Consider the following 15,514-nt stretch of genomic DNA (forward strand, 5'->3'; position numbering starts at 1 on the left):
CTATAACCCCTCAATTTAAAGCTATGTCCCCTCATGCTAGCCATCACCATCCAAGGGAAAAGGCTCTCACTGTCCGACCTATCCAACCCTCTATTATCATATATGCCTTTATTATCATATATGTCTCTATTAAGTCTCCTCTTAACCTTCTTCTCTCTAACGAAAACAGCCTCATGTTCCTCAGTAAGACCTGCCCTCCATACCAGGCAATATCCTTTAAATCTCCTCTGAACCTTTTCCAAAACTTCCACATCCTTCCTATAATGCAGTGAACAGAACTGTACACAATACTCCAAATGTGGCCACGTCACACTTTTGTACAGATGCAGCATGATCTCATGGTACCGAATCTCAATCCCTCTAGCAATAAAAGGTAACACACTGTATGCCTTCTTAACAACCCTATTAACCTGGGTGACAACTTTCAAGGATTTATGTACCTGGATACCGAGATCTCTCTGTTCATCTACGCTGCAAAGAATCTTACCATTAGCCCAGTGCTCTGCATTCCTGTTACTCCTTCCAAAGAAGATCAGCTCACACTTTTCCATATTAAACTCCATTTGCCACCTCTCAGCCCAGCTCTGCAACTTATCTATGCCCCTCTGTAACCTACAGCATCCTTTGTCACTATCCACAACTTTACCAACCTTAGTAGCATCCACAAATTTACTGACCTATCCTTCAACGCCCTCATCCAGGTCATTTATATAAATGACAAACAACAGTGGACCCAAAACAGATCCTTGCAATACCCCACTAGTAACTGAACTCCAAGATGAATTTTTCCAATCAACCACCACCAATCCAAATCGCTAAATCACCCTCCATCCCATGCCTCCGTATTTTGTGCCTACCATGAGAAACTTTATCAAATGCCTTACTGAAATCCATGTACATCAACTGCTTTACCCTCATCCACCTGTTTGGTCACCTTCTCAAAGAACTAATAAGGTTTGTGAGGCACGAACTACCCTTCACAAAACTGTGTTGATTATCCTTAATCAAATTATTCCTTTCTAGATGATTATAAATCCTATCTCTTATAATCTTTTCCAACATTTTACCCACAACCGAAGTAAGGCTCACAGGTCTATAATTTCCAGGTTTTCTCTACTCCCCTTCTTGAACAAGGGTACAATGTTTGCTGTTTTCTGGCACTATTCCTGGAGACAATGATGACATAACGATCAAAGCCAAAGGCTCGGCAATCTCCTCCCTGGCTTCCCAGGGAATCCTAGGATAAATCCCATCCGGTCCATGGGACTTAACTATTATTACACTTTCCAGAAATGCTAACACCTCCTCCTTATGCACCTCAATCCCCTCTAGTCTAGTAGTCTGTATCTCAATATTCTCCTTGACCACACTGTCTTTTTCTAGTGTGAATACTGATGAAAAGTATTTATTTAGCGCTTTTCCCTCTGACTCCACACATAACTTCCCACTACTATGCTTGATTGGCCCTAATCTTTCTCTAGTCATTCTTTTATTCCTGATATACCGACTGAGACTTTTCTTTAAACTAATCTTTGTCGTATTTGGGCAACCTTCATACCTCCTTAATGACCTTGCAATAGTGCAATGCAAACTCAGTACCAGCCCTCTGACAGTGCCCACTCAGTCAGTACTGTCCCTCAACACAACAGTGCTCCCTCAGCACTGATCCTGAGAGTGTGACACTCCCTTAGGACTGCACAAAGTTGGCCTGCAGGTTCGTGGCCCCCATCCTTTTCAGTATCAAAGCTGCATAACTGAGCAGATTTCCCTTCTCCTGCACATGTTCTGTGATGAATGTCAGCAAATACTGCCTTCATTAATGGACACAAAGTCTCTCGAGGTAATCAGTAAACCAGTTAAATATAGCTGCGATCAGTGGAGTAGTAGGACTAGAGACAAAGGAACAAATCACCAATTTCAGTTGTAACAAGATGAAGCATTATCTCCACCTTAAATGCTAAGGTTCCAGGTCTTACTATAAACAATCAATATCGTTAACATATGCACAGCAACTAGAAAGAAAGTCACAGGTGCAGCCTTTTATACAGCACCCAACAATAGCTTGTCTGGGTAATACAAGAGAGACAACATACCTTCAGGGGACTCCTCTTGCACATAGGTTCCAGTCAAATACCGGTGAACAAGGGCAGACTTCCCACTCGATAGATTCCCCACGATTCCCTGGCAAACAAAATATGTTGAGTTCAGTTATGATAGAATCCCAGTGACATCCTGCTAGCTTGCGATAAAGTGGAAGAAGCAGTCAGCTGTTCTATTCAAATACTTTCCTGGATTGTGGGAAATGCTGGCAAATGCAAGCATTGTTATTGTTTACAGAAGTTAAGTTAATCCATAGATCGATGCAGTAAAGGGCAATCAAGACACAGCTGATTCAGAAAGTCTGCATTCCAATCTCACTCTGGGATTGAATACAGCATTCAGGTGGATGCCTGAGTACACTATGGAGGGAGCGCTGCACAATCAGAGGGTCACTACTAACAGCATTGTGGGTGTCGCTATACCAAACAGACTGCAGTGGTTCATGAAGACAGCTCCCCACCACCTTCAAGGGACAACTAGGGATGGGCAATAAATGGTCCAAGTCAGCGACAGTCACATCCCATAAACAAATAGAAACAAAATTTGTCCAAGATCATGGTCAATGTATCTCCTCAAACATACCAGCACAAACAGCTTATTTAGTCGCTTACCACATGGCTTTTTGTTGTCAATTTGCTATGCATGAATTGGCTGCCATGTTTAGCTAATTCACAACGGCGTCTAAACTTCAAATAGGTAAAAGTGAGGACTGCAGATGCTGGAGATCAGAGTCGAGAGTGTGGTGCTGGAAAAGCACAGCAGGTTAGGCTAGCATCCGAGGAGCAGGAAAATCGATGTTTTGGGAAAAAGCCCTTCATCAGGAATGAGGCTTCCAAATTGTGTTGGTCTGAATGTGGTCCAGTGTCCGCTTGGAATCAGTTGGTTCAGTAAGCAGGTACTGAGGAAGGAGATGAGGCTGTGGTAGTGAGTCTGTTTCAGGACGTGACGGAAGAGCTTCAGGGCAGAGGAGATGATCTGGGTGCTGCAGTGAGAGAGAGACTCACTGAGATCTTTGTTGAGAGAGGAGGAGAACTTCTCCAAGGTAGACATCCTTGGAAGAGGATTCGTAGTGAGGTTAAAATCAACTAGGTGAAAGTGAGGATTGCAGATGCTGAAGATTAGAGCCGAGAGTGTGGTGCTGGAAAAGCACAGCAGGTCAGGCAGCATCTGAGGAGCAGGTAAATCACGTTTCGGGCAAAAGCCCTTCATCAGGAATGATTTTCCTGCTCCTCAGATGCTGCCTGACCTACTGTGCTTTTCCAGCACACACTCTTGACTCTAAACTTCAAATGGCTGTATTGATAGTGAACATTTTTTTCTGGCGCAGTTGTCAACTAGTGCTATTTCCCAAGAAGGAGAAAGTGAGGTCTGCAGATGCTGGAGATCAAAGTTGAAACTTTATTGCTGGAACAGCACAGCAGGTCAGGCAGCATCCAGGGAACAGGAGATTCGACGTTTCGGGCACAGGCCCTTCTTCAGGAAGGCCTGAAGAAGGGCCTGTGCCCGAAACGTCGAATCTCCTGTTCCCTGGATGCTGCCTGACCTGCTGTGCTGTTCCAGCAATAAAGTTTCAACTATTTCCCAAGAAGCCAACAGGGGGAGCTTGATTCCATAGTGTTCAGCTGACAGTTCCCACTGCAAATATATCTGCAATGTTCGGCTATTGTAGAGACAGGAAAGTGCAGGATTTATATGAGAGATTTCACTGAAAGATCTCTGTCATCACCTGACATCAATCTTGGCCTCCTCTTTCCATGGAATATGCCTGAATCACAGAAAAATAACACTGTGAGTTAATATCACAGAACCACATTTATATAGACACCTCATGCACTCTGTACAAACACTTGGGCCATGCGGACACGCAGATCAGTCCACTCAGTATTCTCACATGAACAAATTTCCAGGACACATGTATCTCCAGCTTAAAAGTGCAGCCATTAACAAGTCTGGCTTTCACCCAGTCTGCACAGTGAGTGATGGACAATGGCCTCAGTGTTTCTGAGATTGGCAACAGATAATAACAGCTGGACTAGATAATGAAGCCAGTGCAGTACAATGGGTCAAACGGCCTGCTCCTGCATTGTAATAATTTTGAAATTTTGAGTCAAGCAGAGGATGACTGGGCAAAGGACCACACTCCGTTTTAAAAAATAGATAACACAATAAATGTTTGTCTAGCCAGCAGCAACATGCACAACTCCTGTACTATTATAAAAAGAAATATATAAAAAGATCATTATTTTCCCTACACAGTGATAAACCATATACTCTCACTAACCCTCTGGGATAAAATCCCCAAGTATCTCTCTCAGATGCAGTGTCCAGGGTGTGACCCCTCATTCTACAAAGCAGCAATGATTGTACTAAATAAAATGACAGTAATGCATTGTGTATGAGATGTCTGAGCATTATGTAATTGGAGACTTTCTCAAGTGTTTTTTTAAACACGCTGACTCTGCTGTTCTGGGAACTGGGGTTATCAAGCCTGTTTTTTACATTGTCGTTGTACACTTTGCTCTGTGTCAGCAAAGACTGTTAATTACATAGGACAGCCTAAAATCAACACAAACAAGACAAAGGGTTTGCAGTGCAGATCCACCCCTTAATTAAGTGAGCAAACAACCCTTGATGGTACCTGACAACCAATCACGAATTGGTGAGAGGGCACATAGCTCTGTCACAAGGTATCAAGACATGGATACCTGGGCTGCTGTCTCCCAGCCAAACCCCAGAAATTTCACACCACTTCATAGTATTTTCTTCACATTTCAGTTTGGCCCACAGAGCATTCTACAGATAAACTGCCCAAAATTTCTGTTAACATGCAACAGAAAACATTGGAGGGAGAGGCCCACAGGAACGAAGACAACCACTAAAACCTGTAGTCCTTATGACACATTGAAACGCCCTCAAGTACTTCACATAAGCATTATCAAGCAGATAGGACTCAGCTCTGGAGTAAGAGGGAGGATGGAACAGAGGAGGGGAGGCAGGGCTGGAACAAGAGCAAGCAGTAGCATCATAGTAAACCAAACCGATAGACTAATGTCCTGAGAAATCCACAACAACAGATGTGAGAAAACAAAAAAACTGTGCATGCTGGAAATCAGAAAAATCAGAAATTAATGGAAAAGCTCAGCAGGTCTGGCAGCAGCTATGGAGAAAAAGCAAAGTAAGAAGCAGCACTGGACATGAAAAGTTAACTCTGCTTTCTTTCTCTAGATACTGCCATGACAGATGGTGACCTTGAATTCAATAAAAATCTGGGATAAAACTGGCGAGTTGGTCTAATGGCGATCTTGCAGTTACTGTGGATTGTTGTAAAAGCCATTCTTCACCAATGTACTTTAGAGAAGGAAATCCACCGTCCTCACCCAGTCTGACCTACAGATGACTCCAACCTCACAGCAATGTGGTTGCCTCTTAACTACCCTCTGCGCAATTAGGGATGGGCAATAACTGCTGGCTTGGACAATGACACCCAAATCCTATGAATGAATTTATAAAATAATGAAGAGGAAGAGGGTAGTTTAGACATCATCATGCACTCAAGTGGCAAGTTAAATATACTCATTTTTTTTACATTGAAACCTTCTAGAAATAGCGCAGGTTTGATTTAGATTAGATTACAGTGTGGAAACAGGTCCTTCGGCCCAACAAGTCCACACTGACCCGCCGAAGCAAAACCCACCCATACCCCTACATTTACCCCTTACCTAACACTACGGGCAATTTAGCATGGCCAATTCACCTGACCTGCACACCTTTGGATGGTGGGAGGAAACCGGAGCACCCGGAGGAAACCCACGCAGACACGGGGAGAACGTGCAAACTCCACACAGTCAGTCGCCTGAGGCGGGAATTGAACCCAGGTCTCTGGCGCTGTGAGGCAGCAGTGCTAACCACTGTGCCACCGTGCCGCCCCGTTTGGGCGGGATGCTCTTCAGAGAGTTGGCGCAGACTCAATGGGCCAAATGGCTTCTGGCAGGTGAAAATAGAACTTAGGGGACATAGCCTCAAAATAAGTTGGGACAGATTTAGGACAGAGTTGAGGAGAAACTTCCTTCACCCAAAGGATGGAGCATCTGTGGAATTCCCTGCCCAGTGAAGCAGTTGAGGCTACCTCATTGAATGTTTTTAAGGCAAAGATAGACAGATCTTTGAACAGTAAAGGAATTAAGGGTTATGGTGAGTGGGCGGGTAAGTGGACATGAGTCAATGAAAAAGATCACCCATGATCTTATTGAATGGTAGAACAGACTCGCCCAGCTAGAGGCCTACCCTGCTCCTATTTCTAACGTTCTTAAGTTTCTGCACTCTGGGGATTCTATGGTTATATGAGCAGCTAAATATGTTAGCTTTTTTGGGACTTCAGGATTCACATGCATAATCCTGTGAAGGTTGCCAGGCAAGTTAAAACAGAAGTTAAGAAGGCTTATAGGATCCTTGGGTTTATAAGTCAAGGCATAGCATATAAAAACAACAAAGTGATGCTACACTTTCACAAACCATTGGTCAGATAACATTTGGAGTATTGTGTTCAGTTCCAGGCACCTTATTTAAGGAAAGATGTTACACGCCTGGTGAGAGAGCAATCAAGATTTATTAAAATTGTACCAGTAATGAGGGATTTTAGATACAAGAGAAGATTAGATAAGTTGGGCTTATTCTCCTTGAGCAGAGAAGATTAAGAGGTGACCTTGAGGTGTTCAAAAGTATGAACAATTTTGACAGGATAAACAAACATTCTGTTTCCACTACTTGGTATGTCAGTGACTGGGGGCCACAAATTCAAGACTGTCAGCATGAGAGCTTGGAGTGAGATGAGGACAAACTCATGGAGTTGTTAGGATTTGGAATGTGCTGCCTGGGAGAGGGGTGGAGGCAAATTCCATAGAAGGTTTCAAGAGAGAGCTGGATATATGTTTGAAAGTGATGAATTTAGAGGACTATGGAAATAGGGCTGGATAGTCGGACGAGCTGGGTTAACTCTTGCGGGAATCAGTACAGATATGATGGGTCAAATGGCCTCCTTCTGTACTGTATGATTCTATGGTTTTTCATTCACTCAGCAAGAATCATGCTGTGAGCACATTCCTTTGTCTCATTAAGTCAAGAAAAATGGCTTTGAAAGCGTGAACAGAGAAATCCAGTGAGTCAGGTTTGTTTATATTTAACCAATTTTCTTAATCAACCTATTCAGAGATGTCATTACACATCACTAGAGCAGATCCGACTCGAGCCCAGGCGCCTCAGTCCAGGGGTAGGGACTCTATCTCTGTGAGAGGAAAGCACAGCAGGTCAGGCAGCATCCGAGGAGCAGGAAAATCAACATTTCGGGCAAAAGCCCTTCATCAGAAAAGCCCTCCATTCCTGATGAAGGGCTTTTGCCCAAAACTTCGATTTTCCTCGGATGCTGACTGACCTGCTGTGCTTTTCCAGCACCACTCTAATCCAAACTCTGGTTTCCAGCATCTGCAGTCCTCACTTCTGCCTCTATCTCTGTGGCACAAGTGGGCCCCAGAGTAAGTGAGGTTGCTGAACATTGTAAATGTCTGTGGTGACTGGAACCAAGTGTTGGTTGGTTGACTACGAATTCCTTCATTGGGATTGTTAACCAGTGCCAATCAGGCAGCTCTGCCTGACCAATATAAACAGAAGATAACCAGACGGTGTGTCAGGGCGGCCCGAGAGCGGGAAGGTGTGTCAGGGCGGACAGAGAGCGGGAAGCGCTGTGAGGGGTTCGCTGCCGGAAGGTGGGGGGCAGTGGTTTGCTGGGTGTCAGTGTTCTAAACACTGGTTTATTGTTTGTTTGATTAAACTGTCTTGTATGAGTTTGTTACTGTTTCCCTTTTGATGACAGGGTGGGATTTGAGGTGCGTCCTCATTTCCCTGAGTGCATGGTGGGGTTTGGGGTTTGGCCATCCTGCACCTTCCCCCTGTTAAGAGCAGTCTTTTTGCTTTCTTTTTACTGTTAACTGTTTACATTTTGTACCATTTCATGAAACAAAAAAAAAGAGAATTTAGAATCTCCTCAGTTCAGGGACTGACTCTGAGCTGGCTGTAGCCAATGTACCATGCACAATGAACTAAGGAGTGACTCGGTGACAGGATACCTGCCTCTGTGCAGTTATTTCAATGTCAAACAGCTGCTCTGACCAGGGCTAATCTTGCACTTAAATGAAGTTGAGGATCCAGTGAAATGATTAGGCACACAAATGCATTTATATTTTCCAATGGAATGGATTAATAAGATTGTAATAATGGAGGATTTTAATTTTCCAAACATTGACCAGGCCTATCATAGTATTAAAGGTTTGGATGGTGAAGAATTTTTCAAATGTGTTCAAGAAAATTTTCTTTATCAATATATGGATGCTCCTACTACAAAGGGGCGAAACTAGACTTTTGGGCAATAAGACAGGGCAGATGACTGAGGTAAAAGTCGGGGAACACTTTGGCTCTAGCGATCATAATTCCATTCATTTTGAAATGGTTATGGAAAAGAGTAAGCCTTCCATAAAAGGTAAAGTTTTTAATTGGAGTAAAGCAAATTTTAATGGTCTGAGACAAAAACTTTCAAATGTTGATTGGAGTGGACTGTTTGCAGGTAAAAGGATGTCTGACAAGTGAGGTGCATTCAAGAGTGTAACGATGAGAGTTCAGAGGCATTTTGTTCCTATTAGAGTGAAGGGTAAGGCTGGTAAGATTGAGGAACAATGCATGAATAAACATTTTGAGGTTCTAGTCAAGAATAAAAGAGAATCTTATTTTAGATATAGACAACTTGTTTCAATTGAATCTCTTAATCAATATAAAGAGTGTCAGGGCATTCCTAAGAGAGAAACCAGGAAGGCAAAGAGGGGATACGAGATAGCATTGGCAGATAAGATTGAGGATATTCCAAAGAGAGTCTACAAATAGATTAAGAGTAAGAGGTACTTAGAGAGCGATAAAGCCTCTTCAAGATCAAGGAGGTCTTCTTTGTGTTGAACCCCAAGAGATGGGAGAGATACTAAATGAATATTTTGTATCAGTTCTCACTGTGGTCTAGAAAAAGCAGATAAATAAACGTTGATGTTTTACCAACAGTTCACATTACAGAAGAGTAAGTTTGGAAGGTCTTAGAGTACAAAGGTGGATAAATCTCCAGGATCTGATCTAATGTGTCCCAGAACATTGTGGAAAGTATGAGATCCCTGGCAGAAATACTTGCATCGTCTATAACTACAGGTGAAGTGCCTGATGACTGGAGGGTAGCTACAAAAAGGCTGTAAGTAGAAATTGGGGAACTATAAACCTGAGAGTCTGACCTTGGTTATGGGTAAATTGTTGGAGGTGATTATAAAAAATAGGATTTACGGAAATTTAGACAGGCAAAAATTGATTAAGGATACACCCTAGAGTTCTGAGAGAGGTGGCTGAGGAAATAGCAGAGGTATTGGTTGAGATCTTTCAAGAGTCACTGGAGTCAGGAAAGGTCCCAGATGATTGGAAGATGGCTGTTGTAACCCCCTTGTTCAAGAAAGGATCAAGGCAAAAGATGGAAAATTATAGGCCAATCACCTTAACCTCGGTTGTTGGTAAAATTCTAGAATCCATCATTAAGGATGAGGTTTCTAAATTCTTGGAAGAGCAGAGTCTGATTAGAAAAAGTCAACATGGATTTAGTAAAGGGAGGTCATGCCTGACAAACCTGTTGGAATTTTTTGAAGAGGTAACAAGTAGGTTAGACCAGAGAAACCCAGTGGATGTGGTCTATCTAGACTTTCAAAAGACCTTTGATAAGGTGCCACACGGGAGGCGGCTGAGCAAGGTGAGGGCCCATGGTGTTCGAGGTGAGCTGCTGGGATGGACTGAGGATTGGCTGTCTAACAGAAGGCAGAGAGTTGGGATAAAAGATTCTTTTTCAGAATGGCAGCCGGTGACGAGAGGTGTCCCGCAGGGTTCGGTGCTGGGGCCACAGCTGTTCGCAATATATATTAATGATTTGGATGAGGGAACCGGGGGAATTCTAGCAAAGTTTGCCGATGATACGAAGTTAGATGGACAGGCAGGTAGTACTGAGGAAGTGGGGAGGCTACAGAAGGATCTAGACAGGTGGGGAGAGTGGTCCAGGAAATGGCTGATGGAATTTAACGTGAGCAAGTGCGAGGTCTTGCACTTTGGCAAAAAGAATAAAAACATAGACTACTTTCTAAAATGGTGAGAAAATTAATAAAGCCAAAGCACAAAGGGATCTGGGAATGCTAGTCGAGGATTCTCTAAAGGTAAACATGCAGGTTGAGTCCGTGATTAAGAAAGCGAATGCAATGTTGTCTCTTATCTCAAGAAGGTTGGAATATAAAAGCAGAGATGTCCCAGAGAGTGGTGGGGGCATGGAATGCGCTGCCTGTGGGAGTGGTAGAATCAGAATCTTTGGTGACCTTTAAGCGGCAATTGGATAGGTACATGGATGGGTGCTTAAGCTAGGACAAATGTTCGGCACAACATCATGGGCTGAAGGGCCTGTTCTGTGCTGTATTGTTCTATGTTCTATGTTCTATGATAGCATTGTTTTGTGAGGAAATTCCTGTCTCTCAAATTCGACTGCTTTTTTTTGAGGAAGTTACCAAAAATGATTTGGACGAGAATATGGAAGGTATGGTCAGTAAGTTTGTGGATAACACCAAAATTGGTTACATTGTAGATAGTGAAGAAGGTTTTCTAAGATTACAAAGGGATCTTGATCAAATCAGTCAATAGGCTGTAAAATAGCAGGTGGAGTTCAATCTGGATAAATGCGAGGTATTGCATTTTAGTGCAACAAACAAGGGTAGAACTTATACAATTAATGGTAGGGCCTTGGGTAGCATTGTAGAAAAGAGGGACCCGGGGTGCAGGTACGTAATTCTTTGAAGATTCCGTCACATATAGAGAGGGTGGTTTAAAAGACATTTGGCACACATGCTTTCATTGCTCAGTCCTTTGAGTTTCGGAGTTGGGAAGTCATGTTGAGGTTGTACAGGACATTGGTGAAGTCTCTTCTGGAATACAGTGACCAGTTCTGGTCACCCAGTTATAGGAAGGATATTATTAAACTGGAGAGGATTCAGAAGAGACATTCAGTGGGAAACATTATCACGGAAAGTGAGGGCACTCTGGTAAGCACTCAGAGGAGTGCCTGGGCTACCTGCTCAGACACAGACAGTAGGATACCTTATCATTTCAACAATGAGGGACTTCATACAAAGTAATATGGAGGAGTAGCAGTGACAGATCGGAATTAGGACACAATGGCCCTCCTTATCGAAAACCAACATTTGCAAAGTGAGTCAAGCCGTTGTCTGGCTGCATTTGCAAGATCAAAAGGAGGAGCAGAAGTAGGCCATTCAGCCCATCAGATCTGTTCTGCATTTCAATGAGATCATAGCTAATCTGATAATCTTCAATTCCACTTTCCGTTTTCCCTGTAATCCTTGATTCCCTTACTGATTAAAAATCAATCTTAAATATACTTAATTATCCAGCCTCAGCAACTCTTTGTTGAGGTAAGAAGTCTACAGATTCACTACCCTCAGAGAAGAAATTCCTCCTCATCTCTCTCTTAGATAAGCGACCCCTTATATTTGCTGCTATAGTTCCTAAGGATTGGACAGTAACTAATGTATTTAAGAAGGGAGAAAAGGAAGAGAAAAATCAGTGAACTATAAACTGGTTAGCTTGACATCGGCAGTGGGAAAATGATAGAGTCCTTTATAAAAGCACTTGGATGATAGTGAGTGACAAGATCAGAGTCAGCATTGATTTACAAACGGAAAGTTGCGCTTGTCAAATCTGCCAGAATTTCTTTGGGGATATAACTAGTAGAGTGGATTAGCAGGAGCCGCTGGATGTGAATTACTTGGATTTTCAGAAGGCTTTTGATAAGGTTCCACACAAGAGATTAGCGTGCAAAATTAAGGTACATGGGATTGGCAGACAGGAAACAAAGAGCATAAATAAACACATTTTTTTCCAAGTGCTGACCAGTGGGGTCCTGTAGGGATCAGTGCTAGGACTCCAACTATTCACAATATATTGTCACAATGATGTAGATGAGGAAACCACATTTTATATCTGCAGATGACACGAAGCTGAGTGGGAGGGTATGCTATGAGGAGGACGCTGAGTAGCTTCAGCATAATTTGAACAAGTGAGTGAGCAAATTTATGGCAGATGCAGTATAATGTTGATAAACGTGAGGCTTTGTAGCAAAAACGGGAAAGTTGATTATTATGTGAATGGGAAATGGACAGGTCCTTGTACACCAGCCGATGATAAGCCTACAGGTGCAGGAGATGGTGAAGAACACAAATGGTATGTTGGCCTTCATAGCAAGAGAATTTGAGTACAGGAGCAGGGATGTCTTGCTAAAATTATGCAGGCCTTGGTGAGACCATACCTGGGGTACCATGTGCAATTTTGGTCTTCTTGTCTGAGCAAAGACATTCTGGCTATGGAGGAAGTGAAATAGAGGTTGAGCAGACTAATTCCTGGTATGCAGGACTGATGAATGAAGAGAGATTGGATCAGTTAGGATTTTATTAGGCAATGGAGCAGATGTGAGACTAACATAATAAACTGCTGTACAAAAGATGTGGGACTCTTAGGCTAAGGACTGGTTGTTTGGCTGAGCTAATTGGAGACAGTGAGGACTGCAGATGCTGGGAAGTCAGAGTCGATGAAGCATGGAGCTGGAAAAAGCACAGCAGGTCAAGCAGCATCAAAGGAGCAGGGGACTTGACGATCCAGGTCAGAACCTATCATCAGGACATGGCAAGTTAAGGTAGGGATATTGTGACAAAGCAGGTAGGTGTTAAGTGAATGAATGCTAAGACAGTAAGTGAGTAGCCTTGAGATGCAGTCTGTCCAAGCTGTGAGCTGGGTGCCCACCCCTGTGCATAAACTGTCACTGCTGCAGCCTTTCCATGTGAATCGCTGGTGTGCCCTGCAATGCCAGATTGTTTCCAGAGCTCACTGCTCTTCTATCAGTTATGTGCCAGGATGGTCATGATGGGTTAGAAAATGGCAATTGCCAATGTTCTTCGAGGAGGAGTGTGTGAGGCTGATGCCCAAGGATTGTGCCTTCATCTACAGCCAACATCGAGGTTGTCTGGAGCAAGCAGCGAACTGAATTCATCAAATACATCCTCGGATTTCCTTGTCGGGTTTCCAGACATCTGCTTGTTGGGTGCATTTGGTAAGATGGGAGTATGTATATTGATGAAGCAGGTGGGCTGTTAACATAGCATTTAACAATCAATAACAAGCACCAATTCACATCTCACCACCACCCGGCAAGGATCTCACTACATCCCTTGTGAAAACCATAGCAGATGCAGCAAGATAATCTCATCGTTGAGATAGATTTGGAGATGCCGGTGTTGGACTGGGGTGTACAAAGTTAAAAATCACACAACACTAGGTTATAGTCCAACAGGTTTAATCGGAAGCACTAGCTTTTGGAGCGCCACTCCTTCATTAGGTGGTTGTGGAGGACACAATTGTAAGACACAGAATTTATAGCAAATGTTTACAGTGTGATGTAACTGAAATTATACATTGAAAAATACCTTGATTGTTTGTTAAGTCTCTCATCTAATGGAATGACCATGGTAGTTTTACTTCTTTCATATGTAAATCACAATTTTTTTTTTTTAAAAGTTACATTCTCAGGTTAACTGTAACAATTGGTGTTAGCTAGATAAGATGTTACCTGACTGAGCTTCTGAGTACCACAGAAAAGCACTCCTTCTCCTAGCCTTAAGCAGCACTTAAAAGATAGAATTATTATCTTAAAGTGAGCCATTGGGTTCAGCAAGGCCAGAAGTTTTAGTCAGCCAGCAATAAATTTAAAATGGAGCTCAATGGGAGGTACAGATCTAACTTTGGTGTTCAAATATTTGTGACTCAAACAAAACCAAACTAATTACAGAAGAGTTCACTTACCACTTTCAGTTCTGGGACAGAGCGGCTCAACGTCCACTCCTGGCTGTTCACAAATGAATCTGTAACAAATAGTACAGGCCATTTTAGTTAAAAGTTCTGCCCACAGCTAAGCAATAAAGAAAACAAGTTCAATGTTAGCATCTTGCACAGCATCAGGACAGTCCAATGCATTTTTTCACCAAAAAGATACTTGTGAAATGTAGTCACAACAATAATAGGACACAAATGACACTGAGCCAAGCTCAGCCACAGCTGCTCATGGAGAATTAATCATTTCAAGTGGCATATTGTTCCATTAATATTAACTGGAAAATACATCATCTTTAATAGTAACTGCCCCAAAACAGCCAAACACTGCCTTCCTGAGCTGTGTCCAATCTAACTGACTGCATTGTGTATATCTCATCAGAATGTAGATATATCTCGTGGGCCTTCTGCAACTCACTAGTAATTCCCCACCACACAGTGTCACAAGTTGTATTCAGGGAAACATAAGGAAAGTCATTCAGCAGAAAAGCTTGATCCGCCACTTAAATAAATTACCTGCCATTTGTAACTTAAACCCATTTAAGCTAGCATGATCCAGAAAAATCTGCATTTTCAAAGCTGATCACAGAGCCAAACATGAACATTTTCTGGGTGACAAGTTCAAGGTTTCCATGACTGTTTAAAGAAGTGGTTCTTTATTTCACTTTTCAATGTCTTGGCTCTAAATTTAAAATTTAATTGCCCATGTTCTGGACTTCTTCCACCAGAGGAAATAGATTCTTTGTATCTTATCTATTACAGAGTCAAAGTGTTATAATGCAGAAGGAGGCCATTCAGCCAACTGTGTCACCACCAGCTCTCTGAGCATTTTGATTTGGTGTCAGCTTATCACCATTTCCTCATAACCCTGCATATTGTTTCCAATTAAATAACCATCCAATGCCTTTTTGAATACCTCAATTGAACCTGTCCCCACCACATTTCCAGACAGTGCATTCCATCACCTAACCACTCCGAGTGAAAAGATTTTTTCTCACTTTGCATTTTTCGTCTTTTGCAGAATTTTATGACACTGCCTTTTAGTTATTTTTATCCTTTTACAATTGGGAAGAATTCCTCCCTCCGACTAAAGTTTCTATCAAATCTCTTCTGAGCCTTCTCCTCTCCAAGGAAAGATCTCTCAGCTTCTCCAATCTTTCTTCATGACTGAAGAATCACATCCCTGGAGCTTTTCTGGTAAACCTTTCTGCATTCTGGAGTGAGGTGAAATCTGCAGATTTGATTCTGTACTTGTGAGATTTGTGCAGATTTATCTTTAAGTGGTGGAGCAGTCCAATTAAAACTCAATGTAGACTGGCTCAGTATAGAAGTCTTGTAGCACAGTGGTAATGTTCCTATCTCTGGACCTGAAGAAATGGGTTCAAGTATCATATGCTCCAGAGATGCCATGACA

General features: G+C 42.5%; 1 protein-coding gene across 2 annotated transcripts in view; it reads right to left on the minus strand.

The window, feature by feature from the left end:
- Positions 1-15,514, minus strand: part of agap3 (ArfGAP with GTPase domain, ankyrin repeat and PH domain 3) — a 660,759-nt gene that overhangs the window by 269,732 nt on the left and 375,513 nt on the right. For both annotated transcript variants that reach the window (XM_043687549.1, XM_043687548.1), the window contains exons 2-3: positions 14,074-14,132; positions 2,094-2,181 (exon numbers count right to left, since the gene is read on the minus strand). In XM_043687549.1, coding sequence (XP_043543484.1) covers positions 2,094-2,181; positions 14,074-14,132 — 147 coding nt within the window. The remainder of the gene's footprint in view (positions 1-2,093; positions 2,182-14,073; positions 14,133-15,514) is intronic.

This window comes from Chiloscyllium plagiosum, chromosome 4 (genome assembly GCF_004010195.1).
Source record: "Chiloscyllium plagiosum isolate BGI_BamShark_2017 chromosome 4, ASM401019v2, whole genome shotgun sequence".
Lineage (NCBI taxonomy): Eukaryota > Metazoa > Chordata > Chondrichthyes > Orectolobiformes > Hemiscylliidae > Chiloscyllium > Chiloscyllium plagiosum.